Genomic DNA, 23,553 nt, shown 5'->3' with positions numbered 1-23,553 from the left:
AGGCAAGCCTTTGTCCCCCAGCCTCCCTCTGATACCTTGAACTTTCCAGCTCTAACCCGTCTGTTTCCTCCACAGAGCGCTGGAGAAACCGATGGGTGCAGTCCACCAATGACTCCAAATTTGGGCATTTTAGACTCTCATCGGGAAAGTTTTATGGTCATAAAGAGAAAGACAAAGGTTAGTGTAGAATCAGGAGAAAATTGAGCCAGATATTAACACATATAGAACTCCATCTATTTCTCGGGTCACCAAGGCACAGACAGAATCTTCCTTTCTTTGGGTTTTGATTTGGTTTTGGGTTTTTGAGACAAGATGTCGTGTAGCCCAGCCTATTTTCAAATTTGATTATGCAGCAGAGGCCCTGAACTCCTGATCCTCCTGTCTAGGGACAGAAAGATTAGAAAATTGAAAGAAAACCAAAACAAGAAAAAAGAAAGAAAAGTGGGGTGGAGAAACGGGTTAGCAGTTAAGGTCATTGCCTGCGAAGCCTAAGGACCCAGGTTGAATTTCTCAGTACATACCCACATTAGCCACGTGCGCGCCTGGCATTTGTTTGCAGCAGCTGGAAACGCTGGCACGCCCATATTCTTCCCCTCCCCCTTCCTCCCTCCCTACCCCTTCCCCCGTCTCTTTCTCTCTCGAATAAATTTAAAAAAATAAGAAAATCTAAAAAGACTATAAAATATATTCTCTTATTTTTCCTTTTGTTTCTTCTCCTCCCCTCCCCTTCCCCCTCTCCTTTTCTTCCTCCCTCTCTTCCCCTTCCCCTCCACCTCTTTTTGAGGTAGAGTCTTACTGTAGCCCAGGCTGACCTGGAACTCACTCTCTATCCCCTCAAACTCACAGCAATTCTACATCTCTGCCTCCTTCCTGAGTGCTGGGATTAAAAGTATGCCTTTTGTTTGTTTGTTTTGGTGTCATATATATATATATATATATATATATATATATATATATATATATATATATAATTATTATTATTATTATATTTTAATTTAGTAAGGTCTCAATCTAGCCTAGGTTGGCCTTGAACTCACCATGTGAGTCCTCCTCCACCCACCCAAGTGCATGAGCCACTATGACAGGCTGGGTTTTTTGTTTGTTTATTTTTAATCCAGAGCAGGCATGGTGCACCCAGCTCTCAAGAGGCAAAGGCAGGATGATCACTGTTTGCTCAAGACCAGCCTGGTCTACATAGCAAGTTTCACACCAGCCAGGGCTACTTAGCAAGACCCTAACTCAAAAGAAAAATTAAAGTAAACCGAGTTGTGCATGGTGAGGCATGCTTGTGATCCAAGCACTGGGAATTGAGGCGGGAGAATCACTAATCAAACTGGCTAGTCACTAGTCAAATTGGCTGGGCTACCTAGGAAACCCTGTCTGCAAAAAAAAAGACTGGGTAGGTGGCTGAGTGGGGGCTTGCTGCTGGTCAGAGCTCAGGAATCCATATGAAGTGGAACACAAGTAGTTTGTGGTCCAGTGCTGTGGCAAGGATGAGTGGAGTCAGGAGAGTGTCAGGCTTGCAGACTAGCTAGTCTGGCATTCACAATAGCAAAGAACAAAGTTCCTGTCACAAACAAGGTGGAAGGTGAAAACTGACCCTCTTGAGAGGTTGTTCTCTGATCACACATGCACCATGGCTCGTACACACCTATATACATAGAAAAGATTCAGTTATTGAGCTTAGACTTTTATGCATGCCTTCCATCCCAACACTTGAGAAGTGGAGACAGTAGTATCAGGAGTTCAGGGTCATCCCCAGCTATGTAGGGAGTTTAAAGTCAGCTTAGGATACATGAGATCCTGTCTTTAAAAAATAAATGCCAAGCCGGGTGTGGTGGCGCACGCCTTTAATCCCAGCCCTCGGAAGGCATGGGTAGGAGGATCACCATGAGTTCGAGGCCACCCTGAGACTCCATAGTGAATTCCAGGTCAGCCTGGGCTAGAGTGAGACCCTACCTCGAAAAACCAAAAAAAAAAAAAAAAAAAAAAAAAAGAAAAGAAAACAGAAATAAATGCTGGGCTACTGTCTCATACCTGTAATCTCAGTGCTGGTTGGAGCAGGGAGGGCAGTTGACACATGAGGATTTCTGGGAGTTTGAGGCTACCCATAGCTACTTGGCAGAGACTTTGTCTCATAAAAACATTAGCTCAAAGATAGTCTGAGGGAATAAAAACTGGAAAGGGTGGACTACATTAGGAGCTGCTGTTTTTCTCTGCAAAGTGCCAGCAGAAGTTGGTGGCATGGTGCTTTTGTCCTGGGGCAACACAACTCCATATAGGAATAATAATTCCCAGGAGACAGCCCAGGCCATGTCAAAATCAGTTCTTCCTTTTTTGCATCTTGAAGAGTTAGCTGAGGCATCAAATGAAATAGGCTTCAGTGCCTTACTGTTACTGTGATTTGCAGTTAGTTTTGGTAAATCTCAATGTGACTGTTGGACTTTGGAACCTTGTATTTGAGGTATTACTGTCATATTTCTTGATATATTTTTACTGTGTAGCTGCTCTGGAAAATGTGAGGAAGCCTGAATTTATATTTGTAAAATACTTTTACCATCCTCTAGTGAAATCTTTATTTTCATTGTTTAAAAATACTGAAGTGATGCCGGGCGTGGTGGCAGAGGTAGGAGGATCACCGTGAGTTCAAGGCCATCCTGAGATGACAGAGTGAATTCCAGGTCAGCCTGGACCAGAGTGAGACCCTACCTCGAAAAACAAAAAAAAAAATACTGAAGTGGCTGGGTGTGGTGGTACACACCTTTAATCCCAGCACTCGGGAGGCAGAGGTAGGAGGATTGCCATGAGTTCAAGACCACCCTGAGATGACAGTTAATTCCAGGTCAGCCTGGACCAGAGTGAGACCCTACCTCGAAAAATCCAAAAAAAAAAAAAAAAATACTGAAGTGTTCTACCAAATATTTTTTTCATGTATTTAGATGACTAGGATTCTAGAGAACTGATTATAAAATATTTTCAATTAAAAAAAAAAGATAGTCTGAAGCCAGGCATAGTGGCACATGCCTTTAATCTCAGCACTCAGAAGGCAGAGGTAGGAGGATTGCTGTGAGTTCGAGGCCAGCCTGGTACTAGAGAGTGAGTTCCAGGTCAGCTTGGGCTAGAGTGAGACCATACCTCAGGAAAAAAAAAAGATAGTCTGAGGATCTGAGGGCATAGCTCAATGGTAGAACACTTTTCTAGCATGAATGAGAGCTTAGGTTCCATTCCTAACAGAAAAAATAAAGCATAAAAAGAGAAAGTCACAGTAGGAGAATCACTGAATTCAAAGCTAGCCTAGACTAGCCTGAGCCCCTGCTTCAAAAGAAAAGAGAGGGCTGAAGAGATGGCTTAGTGGTTAAAAGCTTGCCTGTGAAGCCTAAGGACGCCAGTTCAAGGCTCAATTCCCCAGGACCCTCATAAGCCAGATGCACAAGGGGGCACATGTGTCTGGAGTTCATTGCAGTGGCTGGAGGCCCTGGCATGCCTATTCTGTCTGTCTCTCTCTCTCTTTCTCTCTGTCACTCTCAAATAAAAATAAACAAAAAAATAAAAAAGAGAAAGCCACATGCTTGTATTGATAATTTCCATACTTATAGGCAATAAATAATGATAATTTTCTCCCCTCCCTCATGTTCCCCTTCACAAATCACTTATTTATTTTTTGGTTTTGTTTTTGAAGTAGGGTCTCACTCTAGCTCAGGATGACCTAGAATTCATTATGTAGTCTCAGGTGGCCTTGAGCTCATGGCAATTCTCCCCTTCCTCTGCCTCCTGAGTGCTGGGATTAAAGGCATTCACCAACACACCTGGAAAGTCTCTTTTATTTTGATGTCATCACCTTTTCCTCCTATTATGAGTGTCTTGTGTAGGTATTACCATGTACTGTGAGGTCATGGTTATCCAGGCCATTTTGTGTCTAGAAGATTGCATGGTAAGCAGTCCTACCCTTCCTCTGACTCTTACATTCTTTCTGCCAACTCTTCTGCAATGAATGCTGAGCCTTGAAAGCTATGATAGAGATATGTCAGTGCTGAACACTCCACTGTCCCTACTTCTCAGCACTATGGTGCCTTTTGAGTCATCCCAGTGGTCACCACCATCTGAAAAGAGAAGCTTCTCTAAAAGTGAGAGTAGCATTAATATATGGGTATGAACATTAGGAGAAGTGCTTACCAGGCAGTTTGGTAAGCATAATATATGCATTTAGCCAAAAAAGGGTGGAGAGAGAAGTGTGTTTAGCATCGACATGTTATTGAGTGTAGCAGTATTCCTAATTCCTCACAAGTACTTTCTCTTGAAAGGCCTGCAGACCACCCAGAACAGCCGGTTCTATGCCATCTCTGCACGCTTTAAGCCATTCAGCAACAAAGGGAAGACCCTAGTTATTCAGTACACGGTGAAACATGAGCAGAAGATGGACTGCGGTGGAGGATACATCAAGCTCTTCCCTGCAGACCTGGATCAGAAGACCATGAATGGAAAATCACAGTACTACATCATGTTTGGTGAGTTCAGACATGCAGTGTGGCCATTTCTATCTTCATACTGACATAACTCTCTCTTTCCCTCTGTCTGTTTCTAATAAATAAAAAATCTCTCTAAGAAAAAAAAAAAGGAATGTTGGGCTGGATAGATGGTTTAGCGGTTAAGTGCTTGCCTGTGAAGCCTAAGGAGCCTGATTCAAGGCTCAATTCCCCAGGACCCATGTTAGCCAGACGCACAAGGGGGCGCACATGTCTGGAGTTCATCTGCGGTGGCTGGATGCCCTGGCATGCCCATTCTCTCTCTCTCTCTCTCTCTCTCTCTCTCTCTCTCTGTGCCTCTTTTTCTCTCTGTAATAGAATAATAAAAAATTAAAAAAAGGAATGTCAGGTGTGGTGGTGCATGCCTTAATCCCAGCACTTGGGAAGTAGAGGTAGGAGGATCACCATAAGCTCAAGGCCAGCCTGAGACTACATACATAGTGAATTCCAGGCCTGTTTGGGTTACAGAAAAACACTACCTCAAAAAACCACAAAAGAAAAAAAAAAAGCAAAAAGCAGGGGTGAAGAGATGGCTCAGCAGCTAAGGTGCTTGTCTTCAAAGTCTTAATGACCAGAGTTTGATTCCCCTGGACCCAAATAAAACCAGATGCACAAAGTGGCGCATTCATCTGGAGCCCATTTGCAGTGGCAGAAGGCCCTGGCATGCCTATTTTCACTGTTCATCTCTCTCTGCTTGAAAACAAACAAACAACAAAACAAAACAAAATAAATAAAAGCAGTGGGCAGGTATGGTGGCAACATGCCTTTCATCCCAACACTTGAGAGGTTCACACAAGGAGGATCAAGAGTTCTAGGCCAGCCTATGTTACGTGGAAAGATCCCGTGTCTTTTTTTTTTTTTTTTTTAAGACAAGACAGAAAAAAAATCATGTGCATGCTTAATTTCTGTGTCCAAAAATCAGGTATTCATGGGACACAAGCTCACTGTGTTCCTTTCCATGTGCTATGGCCAAGCTGTTATTGCTATAAAGATCATGTAGTCACATCCTTACTACCTGGCTCTTTAAAGAAAATTTTATGTTCATGGACCTGCGGATTATATTATTATTTTTTTTTAATTTTTATTTGAGAGCTACAGACAGAGGGAGAAAGAGGCAGAGACAGAGACAGAGAGAGAGAGCACCAGGGCCTCCAGTCACTGCAAACAAACTCCAGATGCGTGCGCCCCCTTGTGCATCTGGCTAACGTGGGTCCTGGGGAATTGAGCCTCGAACCGGGGTCCTTAGGCTTCACAGGCAAGCACTTAACCACTAAGCCATCTCTCCAGCCCTATATTATTATTATTATTATTATTATTATTATTATTAGTTTTATTGGAGGTAGGGCTTCCCTGTAGCCCAGTCTGACCTGGAATTCACTATGTAATCTCAGGGTGGCCTCAAATTCACAGCAATCCTCCTACCTTTGCCTCCTGAGTGCTGGGATTGAAGGCCTGCGCCACCATGCCTGGCAAGAAAATATTTTTATTTTTATTTGTATTTACTTGAGAGCGAAAGAGAGAGAAAGAGAGAGAGAGAGAAAGAATGGGCGTGCCAGGGCTTCCAGCCACTGCAAATGAACTCCAGATGCGTGCGCCCCCTTGTGCATCTGGCTAACGTGGGTCTTGGGGAATCGAGCCTCGAACCAGGGTCCTTAGGCTTCACAGGCGAGTGCTTAACCACTAAGCCATCTCCCCAGCCCAAGAAAATATTTTTTACAGGGGGGGGGGAGGGAGGGAATTACCATGGGATTTTTTTTATAATCATGGAAAATGTTAATAAAAATTTAAAATTTAAAAAAATTGAGAAAAAATAAAATAAAATAAAATTTTTTAAAACTCAAAAAAAGAAAATATTTTTATTATTTTTTAAAATATTTTTTGTTCATTTTTTATTTATTTATTTGAGAGCGACAGACACAGAGAGAAAGACAGATAGAGGGAGAGGGAGAGAATGGGCGCACCAGGACTTCCAGCCACTGCAAATGAACTCCAGACACGTGCACCCCCTTGTGCATCTGGCTAACGTGGGACCTGGGGAACCGAGCCTCCAACCGGGGTCCTTAGGCTTCACAGGCAAGCGTTTAACCGCTAAGCCATCTCTCCAGCCTGAAAATATTTTTTATATTAATTATATACACAGTGTGTATACAGCCATGTTGGTACCATCATTAGCCTCCTCCCTGTCCTCCCCGCTCTGAAGGGACCCTTCTCATTGGAGATTGTGGGTCGTTCATTGTGGGGTTAGCCATCAGTTATGGGTAAGGCACAATGTCCAAACTTGTGGCTCTAACAATCTTTCTGACCCCTCTTCCATGAAATTCCCTGAGCCATGTTGAGATCATTTTAAGTCTACTTCAGTGATGAGGTCTTGAGAGCCTCTGTGTCTCTGGATCTCTAGTTTGGTAGGAGTTGACTGTTCTCTGCATCTATCTCCTTCACCCTTGTGCTGGTACCAGGTTCACCAAGAAAGCAGCACTCTTGCTCATTTCCCCAATTACTCTGTGGTTTCAGCTGGGGCCCTGGTGAGGTGAGATGGGCTGATTTTCTCCTCAGGTTCTGCATCCATTTGAAAAAGAGAAGCAATGGGGAATGAAGTCAGCACCAGATAAATGGGATAACCATTATTATTTTAGAGAGAATTTAATAGGTGTGGACCTTCTTGTAGCCCATGATTGGTGGGAGCTTGATATTGGAGAATGGGCTTGTTTTTTGGATACGGCTCTGACTTGTTTCCCAGTTCCAGCTATGGGTTCAGTTCCACTGAGTGGATCCGTTAGCCAATTCAAGAGCAATTGGTTGCCCACCATGGCTGTGTGCCATTATTGTACTTGTGTGAGCATCACATCAGGTTGTTTGCTGCTGAGTAGCTTAGATCACAAGTTGCTTGGACAGATGTTGGCCATTTTCCCCCAGTCACTCAGATAGCACCTTCTGGCACCAGACGAGCTAACTGTCTGGGGACTGACTCTCTTCCATTCCAGTCAGGTCACTGTATGTTCCATACTAACAGCATATGGTGTCTTCGGCAGTAGGATCTTACCTTTAACTTTTAGTGGGTCATCAAGTACTCTGGCAGAAATCTGTCTTCTTTTGGGAAACCTTGTAGTTCTCACTGATCAACAGCTCATTATGGATGTTAACCGCATACTGGTACTGGGAGTTACAGGCCAGTGCCAAGAGAAAAGAAGGAGGAAAAAGGTAAGTAATATAAAAGAGAAAGAGAGAAGAGAGAGAGAAACAGAAAATTAAGGTTAGTCTTTATCATACTCTCTCCAGCACCCTTGATTCAGGTGTTCCCTCTAATGATGGAGGTTCAACCTTTTAGTCTATCTTTCAGGATATAGATTTTTATGGTACCATTGTCATTTGGGTCCAGTTGTGTGTCCCCCCCCACCCTTACCCTCCCTATTGTCCAGTCCTTGAGATGTTTATTAGGTATGTCAGCATCTTGGGAAGATTCAGGTTAGGAGCCACAGATGAGTGAGACCATGCAATGATTACCTTTTTGTGATTGGGTGTGTTCACTGAGAATGATCTGTTCCAAGCTCAACCATTTTTTTTCAAATTTCATTGTGTCAAGAAAAAAAATGATGTTTTTTTAAAATTTATTTTGGTTTATTTTTATTTATTTATTTGAAAACAACAGACAGAGAAAGAGGGAGAGAGAGAGAGAGAGAAAGAGAGAGAATGGGTGCACCAGGGCCTCCAGCCACTGCAGACGAATTCCAGATGTGTGCGCCCCCTTGTGCATCTGGCTAACGTGGGCCCTGGGGAATCGAGCCTTGAACCGGGGTCCTTAGGCTTCACAGGCAAGTGCTTAACCACTAAGCCATCTCTCCAGCCCATGATGTTTTTTTTTTTTTTTAAATATTTTGTTTTTATTTATTTATTTGAGAGAGACAGAGAGTCAGTTAGAGAGAGAATGGATGGCGAGGGCCTCTAGCTGCTACAAATGAGCTCCAGACACGTGCACCACCTTGTGCATCTGGCTTATGTGGGTCCTGGGGAATAGAACCTAGGTCCTCTGGCTTTGCAGGCAAGCGCCTTAACCGCTAAGCCATCTCTCCAGCCCCCCATGATGTTTTTTTTTGAGATAAGGTCTTGCTCTATCCCAGACTGACTTGGAATCCTACCTCTGCCTCCTGAGTATTGGGATTAAAGGCATGCACCACTACAGCCAGCTTTGGAGTTTGTATTTTTATTTATTTGCATGCAGAGAGAGGTAGAGAATGGTCACACTAAGGGTCTCTTGCCACGTGAACTCCAGATTCATATGCCATTTTATACATCTGCCAAATGGGTACTGAAGAATTGAACCTGGGCTGTCAGGCTTTGCAAGCAAGCCCTTATAACCATGGAACCATCTCTGTAGCCCAAGTGGATTATATTAAATGTCTCCCAACACCAGGAATGTTTGGATTGAAATTTACGCTTGTACTGAAGGTTTAGCTCAGTGGTACAGCCTTGGGTTGCAGAGGGGTTGGGGAGATGGGTTCATGTTTAAAGTGCTGGATGCACAAGCAAGAGAACTAAGTTGGGATCCCAGCACTCCTGTAAAATGCTGGGTATGGCCTAACTGCTGGGTATGGCATAAATGCTGAGACTATCTCCCCTCACCCCCAGATCCCCAATGGTGGAGACAGAGATCCCCAGGGAAAGCTGACTAGCTAGACTAGCTGAATCAATGAGCTCTGGACTCAAGTGAGAGACCCTGTCTCAGTAAAATAAAGGGAGAACAATGGAGGGCCACACACCTGGTTTCAACTTCTGGCCTCCACACAAACACACATGCGTCACACTCATATGAATGAACATGTATGTGTATCACACACACATATGCAACAAAACACCCAAATTTATGTGTATCCAGGTGTGGTAGTGCATGTCTGTCACCCCAGTACTTAGAAGATGGAAGCAAGAGTATCAAGAGTTCAAGGGCTGCCTCAGCTACATAGTGAGTTGTGCTTGTACTGAACAAGGGACCACCTTGAAATAGATGTAACTGTAGTCCATGAATTTAAAACATTTCAAAGTGAAGGTCCATTTAAGATACCCAACTAGCATCCAACTTTGGAGAGACATCCTTTCAAAGTCTTTCCTCTGCTGATGTGGATGACTTGCAAGATATTTCCTCCTCATCTGGTTGTTTCTTGCCTATCTGTGAATTCAGCTGGGCAATTCCAGGCTTAGCTGTACTGCTGGCCATAATGTTACTCAGCAATTCATTTTTATGGATATATTTTATTTATTTGTTATATGGGAGAGGAGAAAGAGAAACAACAGATAGAAAAAGAGAAAGAAAACTGGGTGTGGTGGTGCATACCTTTAGTCCCAGCACTTGGGAGGCAGAGGTAGGAGGATCGCTGAGCTAGAGTGAAACCCTACCACAAAAACAAACAACAACAAAAAAGGCAAAGAAAGAAAAAGAGATTGAGAGAGAGAGGAAGAATGGGTGTACCAGTGCCCTCCAGCCACTACAAATGAACAAATGCATATTCTACCCTGTCCATATGGCTCACATGGGTATTGGAAAATTGAACCTGGGTCCTTTGGCTTTGTAGGCAAGCACCTTAGCCACTGAAGCATCTCTCCCACCCTGTTTTTTGTTTTTTTTTTTTAAAGTAGGGTCCTGTTCTAGCCCAGACTGACCTGGAATTCACTCAGTAGTCTCAGGGTAGCTGTGAACTCACAATGATCCTCCTACCTCTGCCTCCCAAGTGCTGGGATTAAAAGCATGTGTCACCGTACCCAGCCTACCCTGTTATTTATTTATTTGAGAGAGAGACAGACAGACAGACAGAGGAAGAGAATGGGCACACCAGGACCTCCAGCCACAACAAACAAACTCCAGATGCATGGGCCACCTTATGTATCTCGCTTTTGTGGGTCCTGGGGAATCAAACCGGGGTCCTTTGGATTTTTAGGCAAGTGGCTTAAATGCTAAATCATCTCTCCAGCCCCCGTTTTGTATTTTTAGCCCAAACTGTCTAAAACTTACTATGTAATCCAGGTTGGCCTTGAACTTGTAGCAATTCTCTTGCCACAGCTTCATGAGTGTGTTGGGCTTACTGGCAAACCACATCATCCAACTCATAATGCTACTTAGAATTATAATTCATTCTTCATATTGCTGTTATTATTTTTGCAATGTTGAGTCTAGGGCCCTGAGCATGCTTGACAAGGGCTCTACCACTGAGCTACACCTACAACCCTAGAATCAGAATTTTAAAAACATAAAGGAGGCTGGAGAGATGGCTTAGTGGCAAGTCTAAGAACTCATGTTTGACTCTCCAGGTCTCATGTAAGCCAGACACACAAGGTGACACGCGCTCACAAGGTCGCACGTACACACTAGGTGGCACACACATCTGGAGTACAAGTACAGTGGCTGGAGGCCATCTCCTCAGTCCTCTTTTCTCTTTACCAGATACTAGGTTTTTAAAAATCTTTTTATTGATAGTTTCTAAAATCATAGACAATTAACCATGATAATTCCCCCCAACCCACTTCCCTCCTCAAAAATCTTTCTTCAATCATATCCCCTCCCCCTCTCAATACATATCTCTTTTATTTTGATGTCATCATCTTTTCATCCTATTTATGATGTAGGTAGTGCCAGGCACTGTGAGGTCATGGATTCCAGGCTACCATTTTGTGTCTGGATGAGTGCACTGTAAGCACTTCTTTATTTTTATTTTTATTTTTATTTTTATTTTTATTTTTATTTTTATTTTTATTTTGAGAAAGAGGCAGAGAGAGAGAAAAAAAAACAGAGAAAGAAAGAATGTGTGCATCAGGGCCTCTAGCTGCTGCAAATGAACCTCAGACTCATGTGTCACCTTGCACATCTGGCTTATGTGGGTCATGGAGAATTGAACTTCGGTCCTTAGGCTTCATAGGCAAGTGCCTTAACTGTTAAGCCATCTCTACAGCCCAGCTCTTACATTCTTTCTGCCACCACTTCTGCAATGGACTCTGAGCCTTGAAAGGTGTGATAGAGATGTCTCAGTGCTGAATACTCTACTGTCATTTATTCTCAGCACTATGGTGACTTTTTTTTTTTTTTTCCTGAGGTAGGGTCTCGCTCTAACCCAGGATGACCTGGAATTCACATCGTAGTTTCAGGCCGTCACACCCAGCCTTTATGGTAACTTTTTTTTTTTTTTTTTGGTTCTTAGGTGTAGGGTCTCACTCTAGCCCAGGCTGAATGCTTACAGGGCAGTTGGGTGAGCATAATAGATGCATTTAGCCAGATAATAGCAGGCATTATTCCCTTAGGACTTATGACCTACCCTGACATAGGTTTTTTGTTTAGTATAGTTTTGTTTTTTCAGGGAAGGTTTCACTGTAGTTCAGGCTGACCTGGAATTCACTATGTAACCTCTGGGTGGCTTTGAAATCATGGTGATCCTCCTACCACTGCCTCCCTAGTGTTGGGATTAAAGGCATGTGCCACCACACCCAGCTGGTGTAGTCTTTTTTTTTTTCTAATTGATTTAACATTTTTTATTGAAATTTTTCATAATTGTTAACAATATATTATGGTAATTCCCTCCCTCCCCCGCTTTCCCCTTTGAAACTCCACTCTCCATCATATCCCCTTCCACTTTCAATTAGACTTTCATTTTGATGTCATCATCTTTTCCTCCTATTATGATGCTCTCAGGCACTGTGAGGTCATGGATATCCAGGCTATTTTGTGTCTGGAGGAGCACATTGTAAGGAGTCTTACCCTTCCTTTGGCTCTTACATTCATTCCACAACCTCTTCTACAATGGACCCTGAGCCTTGGAAGGTGTGATAGAGATATTTCAGTGCTGAACACTCCTCTGTCACTTCTCAGCACTGTGGTGCCTTCTGAGTCATCCCAAGGCCACTGCCATCTGAAAAGAGAAGCTGCTCTAATCAAAAGTGAGAGTAGCATTAATATATGGGTATGAACATTAAGAGAAGTGCTTACTGGGCAGTTTGATAAGCATAGTATATACATTTAGCCAGACAGCAGCAGATGTTACACCCCTAGGGCTCATGACTAACCCTGTTGTAGTTTTTCAGTATCATGGATATATTCCCTCCTATGGAGCAGGCCTCCAGTCCAATTAGAGGGCAGTTGGTTTCCCCCATAACAGACATGCCACTATAGCACCTGTTGGCTCATTTGGCCTGGCTGGCCAAATATAAGACTTGCAGTGTCCACTGTTAAGTATCTTCATGAGGGACTTCTACCTCTCCTATTGAACTGCATGCAGCATGGCTTTTTCCAGGATTCTGTTAGCTGATCTACATGGATGAGGTTTTCAACTCAGTTCCAGCAGGGTTTTTCAGTGACCTTGCAGCCCAAGTATGTAGTGTCTTCAGCAATAGGGTCTTACCATCTATTCCTGGTGGGAAACTAAGGGCATGGGCAATGGCCTGTAATGTTTTGGGGACATCAGGGGCATCCCTGGCCAATAGCTCACTGGAAGGTATCCCATCCCTGGCACTGAAAACTTTTTTTTTTTTTTTTTTTCGAGATAGGGTCACACTCTAGCCCAGGCTGACCTGGAATTCACTATGGAGTCTCAGGGTGGCCTTGAACTCCCGGCAATCCTCCTACCTCTGCCTCCCGAGTGCTGGGATTAAAGGCGTGCGCCACCACGCCCAGCCCTGAAAACTTTCTAATAACAATCTATCTATAGCTCCTGAGTGTTACATTGTCCAAAAGAGTAGGTTTCCATATAAATTATTTATATCCTCTTAGATTTTGATTAACCCTCCCTTCAGCTTTCCTTTACTCAATCTCTTCCCCTGGCTTCACTTAGGCCTTTTCGCCCCCATTAATCTGTTCTTCTACTTACATGTATACAATATCATCCTATTAAGTCCCCCTCCTTTCTATTTCCTTTATCTCTTCTTTCTAGCTTACTGGCTTCTCCTACTGTGTTTTCTATTTTTTTTTTGGTTTTTCGAGGTAGGGTCTCACTCTGGCTCAGGCTGACCTGGAATTCACTATGTAGTCTCAGGGTGGCCTCGAACTCTCAGAGATCCTCCTACCTCTGCCTCCCGAGTGCTGGGATTAAAGGCATGCACCACCACACCCAGCTCCTACTGTGTTTTCTTCATACTCACATAGAAATCCAATCATTTGTAGGTAGGATCCACATATGAGAGAGAACATGTGATGTTTGACTTTCTGGGCCTGGGTTACCTCACTAAGCATGATCCTTTCCATATCCATCCATTTTCCTGAAAATTTCATAACTTCATTTTTCTTTACTGCTGAATAGAACTCCATTGTGTAAATGTGCCACATCTTCATTGTCCACTCATCAGTTGAGGGGCATCTAGGCTGGTTCCATTTCCCAGCTATTGTGAATTGAGCAGCAATAAACCTAAATAAATAAATAAAGACGTGTGTCATCATGGCAGGCTCAGCCCTCCAATTTCTTTCTTTCTCTCTCTCTTTCTTTCTTTTTTTTGAGGTAGGGTCTCACTCTAGCCCAGGATGATCTGGAATTCACTATGTAGTTTTTAGGGTGGCCTCGAACTCACAGCAATCCTCCTACCTCTGCCTCCCAAGTGATGGGATTAAAGGCATATGCCAGCATGCCCGGCTAATTTCTTGATATAGGCACTTAAAGCTATAAGTTTCCCTCTTAGGACTGCCTTCATTGTGTCCCATAGGTTTTGATATGTTTTGCTATCTTCACCATTTGAGTCTATGAATTTTTTTAATATTTTATTTTTATTTATTTATTTATTTGACAGAGAAAGAGGGAGAAAGAGAGGGAGAGAAAGAATGGGCATGACAGGGCTCTAGCTACCACAAACAAACTCCAGACATGTGCGCCCCCTTGTGCATCTGGCTTACATGGGTCCTGGGGAATCAAAACTGGGTTCTTTGGCTTTGCAGACAAATGCCTTAACTGTTAAGCTTTCCCTCCAGCCCTCTATGAAATATTTTAGTGTTTTATTTTTACTTATTTATTTATTTGACAGAGAAAGAGAAAGAGAATTAGTGGGTGTACCAGGGCCTCACCGCAAACGAATTGACGTGGTGCGCCCCCTTGTGCATCTGGCCAACGTGGGTCCTGGGGAATCAAACCTAGATCCTTTGACTTTGCAGGCAAATGCCTTAACCACCAAGCCATCCCTCCAGGCCCAAGAGTCTATGAATTTTTTGTTTTCCTACTTGATTTCTTCAGTGACCCACTCATTTAGTAGTGTACTATTTAGTTTCCATGATTTTTGTGTATACTCTATAGTTTATCTTGCTGATTAATCCCATTGTGATCAGATAGAGTGCAAGAAATTATTTCAATTTTCCTGTACTTTAAGATTTGCTTTGGGTCCAAAAGAGAATGTTCCACATGCTGCTGAAAAGAATGTGTATTCTGCAGCATTTGGATGGATTGTTCTGTAGATACCTTTTTAGGTCTATTTGTTCTACAATATCATTTAATCCAGATGCTTCTCAATTTTTTTTTTTTTAACGGGTTGACCTGTCAATTTAAGATAGTGGGGTATTGAAGTCACCCACTACAATGGTACATACTGTTATCTGTGACCTTAAGTCTAGCAGTGTTTGTATGATGAAATTGGGAGCCCCAATGTTAGATGTGTATATGTTTAGAATTGTAATGTCTTAGCTGGGTGTGGTGGTGCATGCCTTTAATGCCATCATTCGGGAGGCAGAGGTAGGAGGATTGCCATGAGGTTGAGGCCACCCTGAGATTACATAGTGAATTCCAGGTCAGCCTGTGCTAGAGTGAGACCCTACCTCAAAAAAAAATTATATTGAATTATAATGTCTTTCTGTTGAATTGTTCATTTAATTAATATGAAGTGTGCTTCTTTATCTTTCCTAATTTCCTAAATATATCCTGTCAGATGCCAACATCTGCTTGTTTCCTAGGCCCATTTGCTTGAAATACTGTTTCTAATCTTTTCACCCTAAGATTGTGTCTGTATTTTATGGAGAAGTGAGGTTCTTGGAGGCAACAAACAGAAGGATCCTGCCTTTTAATCCAGTCTACAAGCCTGTGTCTTTTGGTTGGGGCATTGAGTCCATTGATATTAAGAGTTAATATTAAGCCAGGTGTGGTGGTGCATGCCTTTAATCACAGCATTCGGGCAGCAGAGGTAGGAGGATCACCATGAGTTCGAAGTCACCCTGAGACTACAGAGTGAATTCCAGGTCAGCCTTGGCTAGAGCAAGACCCTAAAAAAAAAAAAAAAAGAGTTATTATTGAAAGATATGCATTTATTCTTGCCATTCTTCTTGTTTTGTAGTGCTTCTTGGTTTTCCTTTACTCTCTTGTACACACTGTTATTTGAATATGGTTTATTTTTTCCTGTTTTCTCATGCAAATGCTATTTTTTTCTCTTCAGTGTGAAGAGTTCCTTCAGGTTTTTTCTGTAGAGCTGGCTTAGTGGTTATATATTCCTTTAGCCTGTTTTTATTGTGAAATGTCCTTATTTTCCATCAATTATGATGGATAGCTTTGCTGATAATAGTAATCTTGGTTGACAGTTGCTATCTTTCAGAATTTGGAATACATCATTCCTAGCCCATATCACTTTTAAGTTTGTTGAGTATTCTGCTATTAGCCTATATACGTAACTTGATGTTTTTCTCTTACTGCTTTCAATATATTTTCTTTGGCTTGTGTATTTAGTAGTTTAGTTATAATATGGTAATGATAGGTTCTTAACTGGTTTTTTGTTTTGTTTTGTTTGTTTTTCGAGGTAAGGTCTCACTTTAGCCCAGGCTGACCTGGAATTCACTATGTAGTCTCAGGGTGGCCTTGAACTCATAGTGATCCTCCTACCTCTGTTTCCCAAGTGCCTGGATTAAGGGCATGTGTCACCATGCCTGGCTAGTTTTATATGTTTGGTGTTTTAGTTTTTAAAATTATTTTTATGGGTTTTTTTTTAAATTTTTTATTTATTTATTTGAGAGCGACAGACACAGAGAGAAAGACAGATAGAGGGAGAGAGAGAGAATGGGCGCGCCAGGGCTTCCAGCCTCTGCAAACAAACTCCAGACGCGTGCGCCCCCTTGTGCATCTGGCTAACGTGGGACCTGGGGAACCGAGCCTCGAACCGGGGTCCGTAGGCTTCACAGGCAAGCGCTTAACCGCTAAGCCATCTCTCCAGCCCTTTTTATGGGTTTTATAGACAATAAACCATGATAATTTCCTCCCCTCCCCTACCTTCCTCTTCACAAATTCACTCTACATCATATCCCCTCCCCCTCTAAATTTGTCTCACTTTTATTTTGATGTCATCATCTTTTTCTCCTATTATGATGGTCTTATGTAGGTAGTACCTCTCACTGTGAGGTCATGAATATCCAAGCCATTTATCAATTTATTTTGGTTTTTCAAGGTAGTGTCTCCCTGTACCCCAGGCTGACCTGGAATTCACTATAGTCTCAGGGTGGCCTCAAATTCAGCAGTCCTCTGCCTCCTGAGTGCTGGGATTAAAAGTGTGCACCACCATGCCTGCCCCCCCCCTTTTTAATGAGAGACAGCATGCAGACAAGAGAAAGAGAGAGAAGACAGAATTGGCATGCCTAGGCCTCTAGCCATTGCAATCCAACTCCAGACACATGTGCCACCTTGTGCATCATACTTACATACAATTTGGAGAGTTGAACATGGGTCCTTAGGCTTTGCAGGCAAGTGCCCTAACTACTAAGTCATCTCTCCAGCCCTCCAGGCCATTTTGTTTCTGGCTCTTTACATTTTTTCTGCCAATTCTTTTATTATTATTATTATTATTCTTATTATTTTTTTTTTTTTTTTTTTTTTTTTTTTAGATAGGGTTTCACTCTAGCTCAGGCTGACCTGGAATTCACTATGTCATCTCAGGGTGGCCTTGAACTCACAGTGATCCTCCTACCTTTGCTGTCCAAGTGTTGAGATTAAAGGCATGTGCTACTATGCCCAGCATTTTCTGCCAACTCTTCTGCAGTGGACCCTAAGTCTTAGAAGGTGTGATAGAGTTGTCTCAGTGCTGAAAACTTTTTCTCAGCACTATGGTGCCTTTTGAGTCATCCTGATGGTTACTGCCACCTGAAAAGAGAAGTTTCTCTAACCAAAACTGAGAGTAGCATTAATACAGTGGATATGAATGTTAAGAAAATTGCTTATAGAGTTTGGTGTGTGTAATACATGCATTTAGTGAGACAACAGTAGGCGTTACTCCTCTAGGGCTCATGACCTCCCTTGCCATAGGCTTGTGACTAGGTATTCATTACAAGGCATGTATTCCCTCCCATAGAGTGGGCCTCCAGTACAAGTAGAGAGCAGTTGGTTTCCCTCACCACATACATGCCACTATTGCATCCGTTGGCTTATTTGGCCTGGCTGGCCAACCTTAATGGTTGCCATGTTCACTGTTGTTTATCATGTTTGGTATTCTAAATGTTTCCTGTATCTATATTGGCATCTCTTTCTCTATTTGGGGGAAATTATGTTCTATGATTTGTTCAAATGCCTACTATAATTTTTGAGTGAAATTTTTTATTATATTTTTTATCAGCAACTTCCATAATTATAGACAATAAACCATAATAATTCCCTCCCTTTCCCCCCTTTACAAATGTGAAATGCTTCTATTATACTCTGAATTATTTTTATTTTTATTTTTTTGCTTTTTTATTGACAACTTCCATAATTGTAAACAACATCCCATGGTAATTCCCTTCCTCTCCCCACTTTCCCCTTTAGAACTTCACTCTCCATCATATCCTGTCCCCCTCTCAGTCTCTCTCTAGTCCAGGCTGACCTGGAATTCACCATGGAGTCTCAGGGTGGCCTTGAATTCATGGCGATCCTCCTACCTGTGCCTCCTGAGCGCTGGGATTAAAGGTGTGCACCACCACGCCTGGCTTAAAAACATATTTTATTTATTTATTTGACAGAGAAGAATGGTTGTGCCAGGGGCCCTTGCCACTACAAATGAACTCCAGATGAATGCACCACTTTGTATATCTGGCTTTATGTCAGTACTGGGGAATTAAACCTGGGTCATTAGCCATAGCGGGCAAGTACCTTAACCTCTACCTCTGAGATATCTCCCCATTCCCCCCTGAATTCCTTCTTTTTTATTATTTTTGTTTTTTGAGGTAAGGGAGGTGAGGGAAGTCATGAGCCCTAGAGGAGTAATGCCTACTGTTGTCTCACTAAATGCATGTATTACACATCCTCACTCTATACCAAGTTGATTCATTATGTAGTTTCAGGGTGGCTTCAAACTCATGGAAATCCTACTATCTTTGCCTCCCAAGTGCTGGGATTAAATGTATGTGCCACCACATTCAACTTCCCCCCAAATTCTTCTGTTTGATCTCTTCAGTTTCTGAAATATCTTGAAAATCTCATTCATACCTTCCTATTAGTTTGTCTTTCTCTTTGTTGGACTGTTCTAGATCTGCCACCTGGTCTTCTACTTTGGTTATTTTGTACTCTTCTTGGTCCATTCCATTGGTGAGACTTTCTACAGAGCTTTATATTTGACTTACTGTGCTTTTCATTTCAGTATTTTTGTTGTTGTTTTGAGGAAGGGTTTCACTCTAGCTCAGGCCGACCTGGAATTCACTATGTAGCCTCTGCCTCCCTAGTGCTGGGATTAAAGGCATGCACCACCAATCCTGGTTTGTTTCTAGTATTTCTGATTGGCATTTCAATTTCCTTATACATTTTTTTTTCTTAAAAAATTTTTTTTTTAATTTATTTGAGAGTGACAGACACAGAGAGAAGGACAGATAGAGGGAGAGAGAGACAATGGGCGCGCCAGGGCTTCCAGCCTCTGCAAACGAACTCCAGACACGTGCGCCCCCTTGTGCATCTGGCTAACGTGGGATCTGGGGAACCGAGCCTCGAACCGGGGTCCTTAGGCTTCACAGGCAAGCGTTCAACTGCTAAGCCATCTCTCCAGCCCTCCTTATACATATCTTGTATCGATCTCCTTTTTTCATTAATTTTGTTTCCTGTGTTCTCTTAGGATTCCTTCAGGAGTTTGCTTTCTTTTTTTTTTTTTTTTTTTTTTTTTTTTGAGGTAGGGTCTCACTCAAGCCCAGGCTGACCTGGAATTCACTTTGTAGTCTCAGGGTGGCCTTGAACTCATGGCTATCCTCCTACCTCTGCCTCCTGCGTGCTGGGATTAAAGGTGTGTGCTACCATGCCTGGATAAATGATTGGAATTCTATGTGAGTAGGAATAAAACTCAGTAGCAGAGGCCAGTAAGCTAGAAAGGGAATACAAAGGAAATAGAAAGGGAGGGAGGGAGTACTTAATACAATGGTATTATATATTTGTAAGTAGAAAAACAGATTAATGGGACTGGAAAGGCCTATGTGAGGCAGGAGAAGAGATTAAGTAAAGGAAAGGTAGAGGGAGGGCTAATCAAAATCTAAGAGAATATAAATAAGTCATATGGAAACCTACTTTTCTGGACAATGGAACAACCAGAAACCATAGATGATAAAATTTTCAGTGCCAGGGATGGGATTTCCAGTGAGTTGTTGGCCAGGGAGGTTGCTGATGACCCCAAAACATTATAGTCCATTGCTGAGGCTCTTGGTTTCCTGCTAGAAATAGATTTAAGACCCTGTTGCTGAAGATTCCATATACTTAGGCTTTAAGGTCACTGAGAACTCTTGCTGGAGCTAAGCTGAAAATCTCCTCCATGTAGACCAGCTGACAGAAAGCTGGGAAAAAAAAAAAACTATGCTGTATGCAGTTAAGTGGGAGAGAGAAAAATCACCAGTGGAGATAGTCAACAGTGGACACTACAAGCCTGAAATTTGGCCAGTCAGGTCAGATGAGCCAATGTGTGCAACAGCGGGCATGCCTGTTATGGGGGAAACCAACTGTTCTCTAACTGGAATGGAGGCCCACTCCATGGGAAGGAATACATCCCTGATACTGAAAACCTACAATAGGGGTAGTCATGAGCCCTAGGAGTGTTATGTCTGCTGCTGTCTGGCTAAATGTATATATTATGTTCATGAAAATGCCCAGTAAGTACCATATATTAATGCTACTCTTACTTTTGGTTAGAGAAGCTTCACTTTTTAGATGGTGGTGACCTTGGGATGACTCAAAAGGCACCATGGTGCTGAGAAGAAGTGACAGAGGAGTGCTCAGCATTGAAATATCTCAATCACATCTTCCAAGGCTCAGGGTCCATTGCAGAAGAGGTGGTGGAAAGAATGTAAGAACCATAGGAATGGTAGGACTCCTTACAATGTGCTCCTCCAGATACAAAATGGCCAGGATATCCATGACCTCACAGTGCCTGATGCTCCCTACACAACTACACAAGACCCTCATAATAGGAAAATATGATGACATCAAAATAAAAGTGAGGCTGAGAGGGGGAAGGGGTATGATTGAGAGTGGAGTTTCAAAGGGGAAAGTGGGGGAGGGAGGGAATTACCAAGAATTCTTTTCTATAGTTATGGAAATTGTCAATAAAAAATAAAAAGAATTTTTGGGAGGAGGGAGGGTATTACCTTGGGATATAAAAAAAAAAAAAAACAAAAAAAACAATTCTTGCCTTAAAAAAATTCAAAGCAAGTGGGCCTTATACTGAAGGAGGCATTGCTTGAGTCCACAGTGAGCCTGAGTAGAAGCCCAGCTTCCCCAAGACCATGACCCGGACAGCCAGGATGCCACAAGCACAGAAACCCAGGAGGTGTGCACGCTTCCACATGGGAGCTCGGGAAGGAGCACACCCCCCTCTGTTCTGCAGCACTTCACCACATCCTGGGAGCTTGGGACCAAGTGCCTCAGGCTTGGATGTTTGTGCTCCACACTCCCCTAGCTTGCATGGCTGTGGAACCCTATATCTAGTATTTCTGATTGGTACTTTTTCATTATTTCTATTTCTTTATTCATGTCTTATATTGACCTCCTTATTATGAAATTAATGATAAGTTGGTTTCCTGTGTTCTCTTCGGATTCCTTCAGAAGTTTGTTTTCTTCTTTGATTCCTTTGATTGCTTTTAGCATAGGTACAATCATTATTTTTGAAATCTTTGTTAGGCATTTCATCTAAAACAGTCTCACTGGAGGTCATTTCTGATGGATTTTTAATTTTTGATGGAATTGTATTATCCTGATTTTTTTTTTGTTTTTGTATTATAATGTAGAGTAGAGATTTTTGCATCTTGAGTTAATTTGATGCTTGGGTTTTCAAATTTATCTGCAGTGTTCTTAGCCATGTAACTCTGACTTTATATATCTTCAGTATAGTTGTTTGAAGGCCAGGTGTAGCTCTTATACTACCAGAGTAATAGCAGAAGTGATGTTAGGTTTTGAATTTGCCTGCTATTCAAGTATTCTAGTAGGCTGGGTGGAGCAACTTACTGGAAAATTCTAAAATTCAACTAAGCAATATATACATTCCATAAAAACTAGCACAGAGTATTTATACAAGAGTAGGGAATAAAACAAATCAATAATATGATAAAGCCAAAGTCCCTAAGGGTGGGTATTGCCCCACACCCTTAATCCTGTCAGCTGGGAGGTTGAGATTTCTGGTCTGAAGTGGGTTCCAAGTCATCCTGGGGTGAGTCAGACCCTGCCTCTAATAATGAAAGAAGAAAAAGACAAAGTCCCTATAAATCAGGAAACATCAAAGGCAACAATGGTCAACACCAAAGTGCAGGTTATTTGAGAAGGGTTAAATCAACCAAGAATATATCATTCAGATCTAACTCATAACCTGCCCTAACATGGAAGGTGAGATGGGCACTTCCAGTGCAGGCCTATGTACCTGGCTTTGTGTTACCTTTTGGGATGGATTCCAGTCTCACTAATGCTGAGTGATCACCTTAGTCCCTCCCTGCTGTGCTGCTGTGGACTTGGTTAGGCTGCTTGGGTCACTGGATCTTGTGTTCTGATCAGCTGTGCTAAATGCTGTCTGACTGGGGGGCAGGCGGTGGGTGAGTTCTCCAGTGGTTCACAGCCCTGGTGATTGGGGGAAGGGAGGCTGTGCAGGATGCCTGGAGTTGTACTGGAGCTACTCAGCTGGTCTGGTTTGTGATCTCCTTCAGCAGATGCTCAGATTGTCCCTGATGTCTTCTCCTTCTGGTTTCTTGACTTTGTGAGGAGGCTGGTATGAGTGGAAAATTCCTTCACCCAGTTTCTGCTCCTACAGCTCTGCTTTGGCCCAGGGGGTGCACAGATCACTGCTGCCAGTGCCTCAGTGAGATTCTTTCCAGTTTCCTGCTTGCTAAAAGATCTGAGTTTCTCTTTTTTGTTGTGGTTGATAATTCCTTATACACCTTCACTTTTCAGTAGAAGAGTGTATTTTGCTGTTTTTCTGCTTATTACCCTCCCTAGGCTGCTTTGGTGTGACTACTATGCCACCATCGTACCCAGAAGTCCTGCTTTCTTCTTTGACGTCTTTGAATGTAGTTATCATTCTTTTTATCTAAGTCATTCATTTCATCTAAATCAGTCCCACTGGAGGTCATTTCTGATGTATTAATAATTTTTGGTGGAATTATATTGTCTTTATTTTTTGTGTTTCTTGTATTATAATGTACAGATTTGTGCATATTGAGTAAATTTAATCCTTGAGTTTTCTAGTTATCTGGTTTCCTCTTTCTTGTGCTGTGGGCTAGGCTGGGCTGGTTGGTTCTGGTGGATTGCTGTTCAGTTTAGCTGTGCTTGATGCTGTGTGTATAAGGTGTGGCTCTGATCCTTTGTCAACCCCCAAGATCTCCAGTGGTTCCCCATACTGGCAGTTGGGAGAGGGGAGGCTATGTAGGGTGTCTGAAGTGGTTCTGGAGTGATTCAGCTGTTTCCTGTTTTCTTCTGGTTCCTGTTGTCTTCTTCAGGTTTTTTTTCAAGATAGGATCTCACTCTAGCCCAGGCTGACCAGGAATTCACTATGTAGCCTCAGGGTGGCCTGGAACTCACAGCAATCCTCCTACCTCTGTCTCCCAAGTGCTAGGATTAAAGGCATGCACCATCACGCCCAGCTTTGTTTATTTATTTGAGAGCAAGAAAGAGAGAGTATATGAATGGAC

General features: G+C 42.5%; 1 protein-coding gene across 2 annotated transcripts in view; it reads left to right on the top strand.

Moving 5' to 3' along the window:
- The window catches only part of Calr3 (calreticulin 3), a 74,473-nt gene that overhangs the window by 191 nt on the left and 50,729 nt on the right, over positions 1–23,553 (top strand). The window contains exons 2-3 of one of the 2 annotated variants that reach the window (XM_045159056.1): positions 76–177; positions 4,302–4,505. In XM_045159056.1, coding sequence (XP_045014991.1) covers positions 76–177; positions 4,302–4,505 — 306 coding nt within the window. The remainder of the gene's footprint in view (positions 1–75; positions 178–4,301; positions 4,506–23,553) is intronic. The other variant, XM_045159063.1, reaches the window with a different exon arrangement.

This window comes from Jaculus jaculus, chromosome 1 (assembly GCF_020740685.1).
Source record: "Jaculus jaculus isolate mJacJac1 chromosome 1, mJacJac1.mat.Y.cur, whole genome shotgun sequence".
Classification (NCBI taxonomy): Eukaryota; Metazoa; Chordata; class Mammalia; order Rodentia; family Dipodidae; genus Jaculus; species Jaculus jaculus.
The sequence above is the reverse complement of the archived record's forward strand: the minus strand, read 5'-3'. Positions and strand labels throughout refer to the sequence as shown.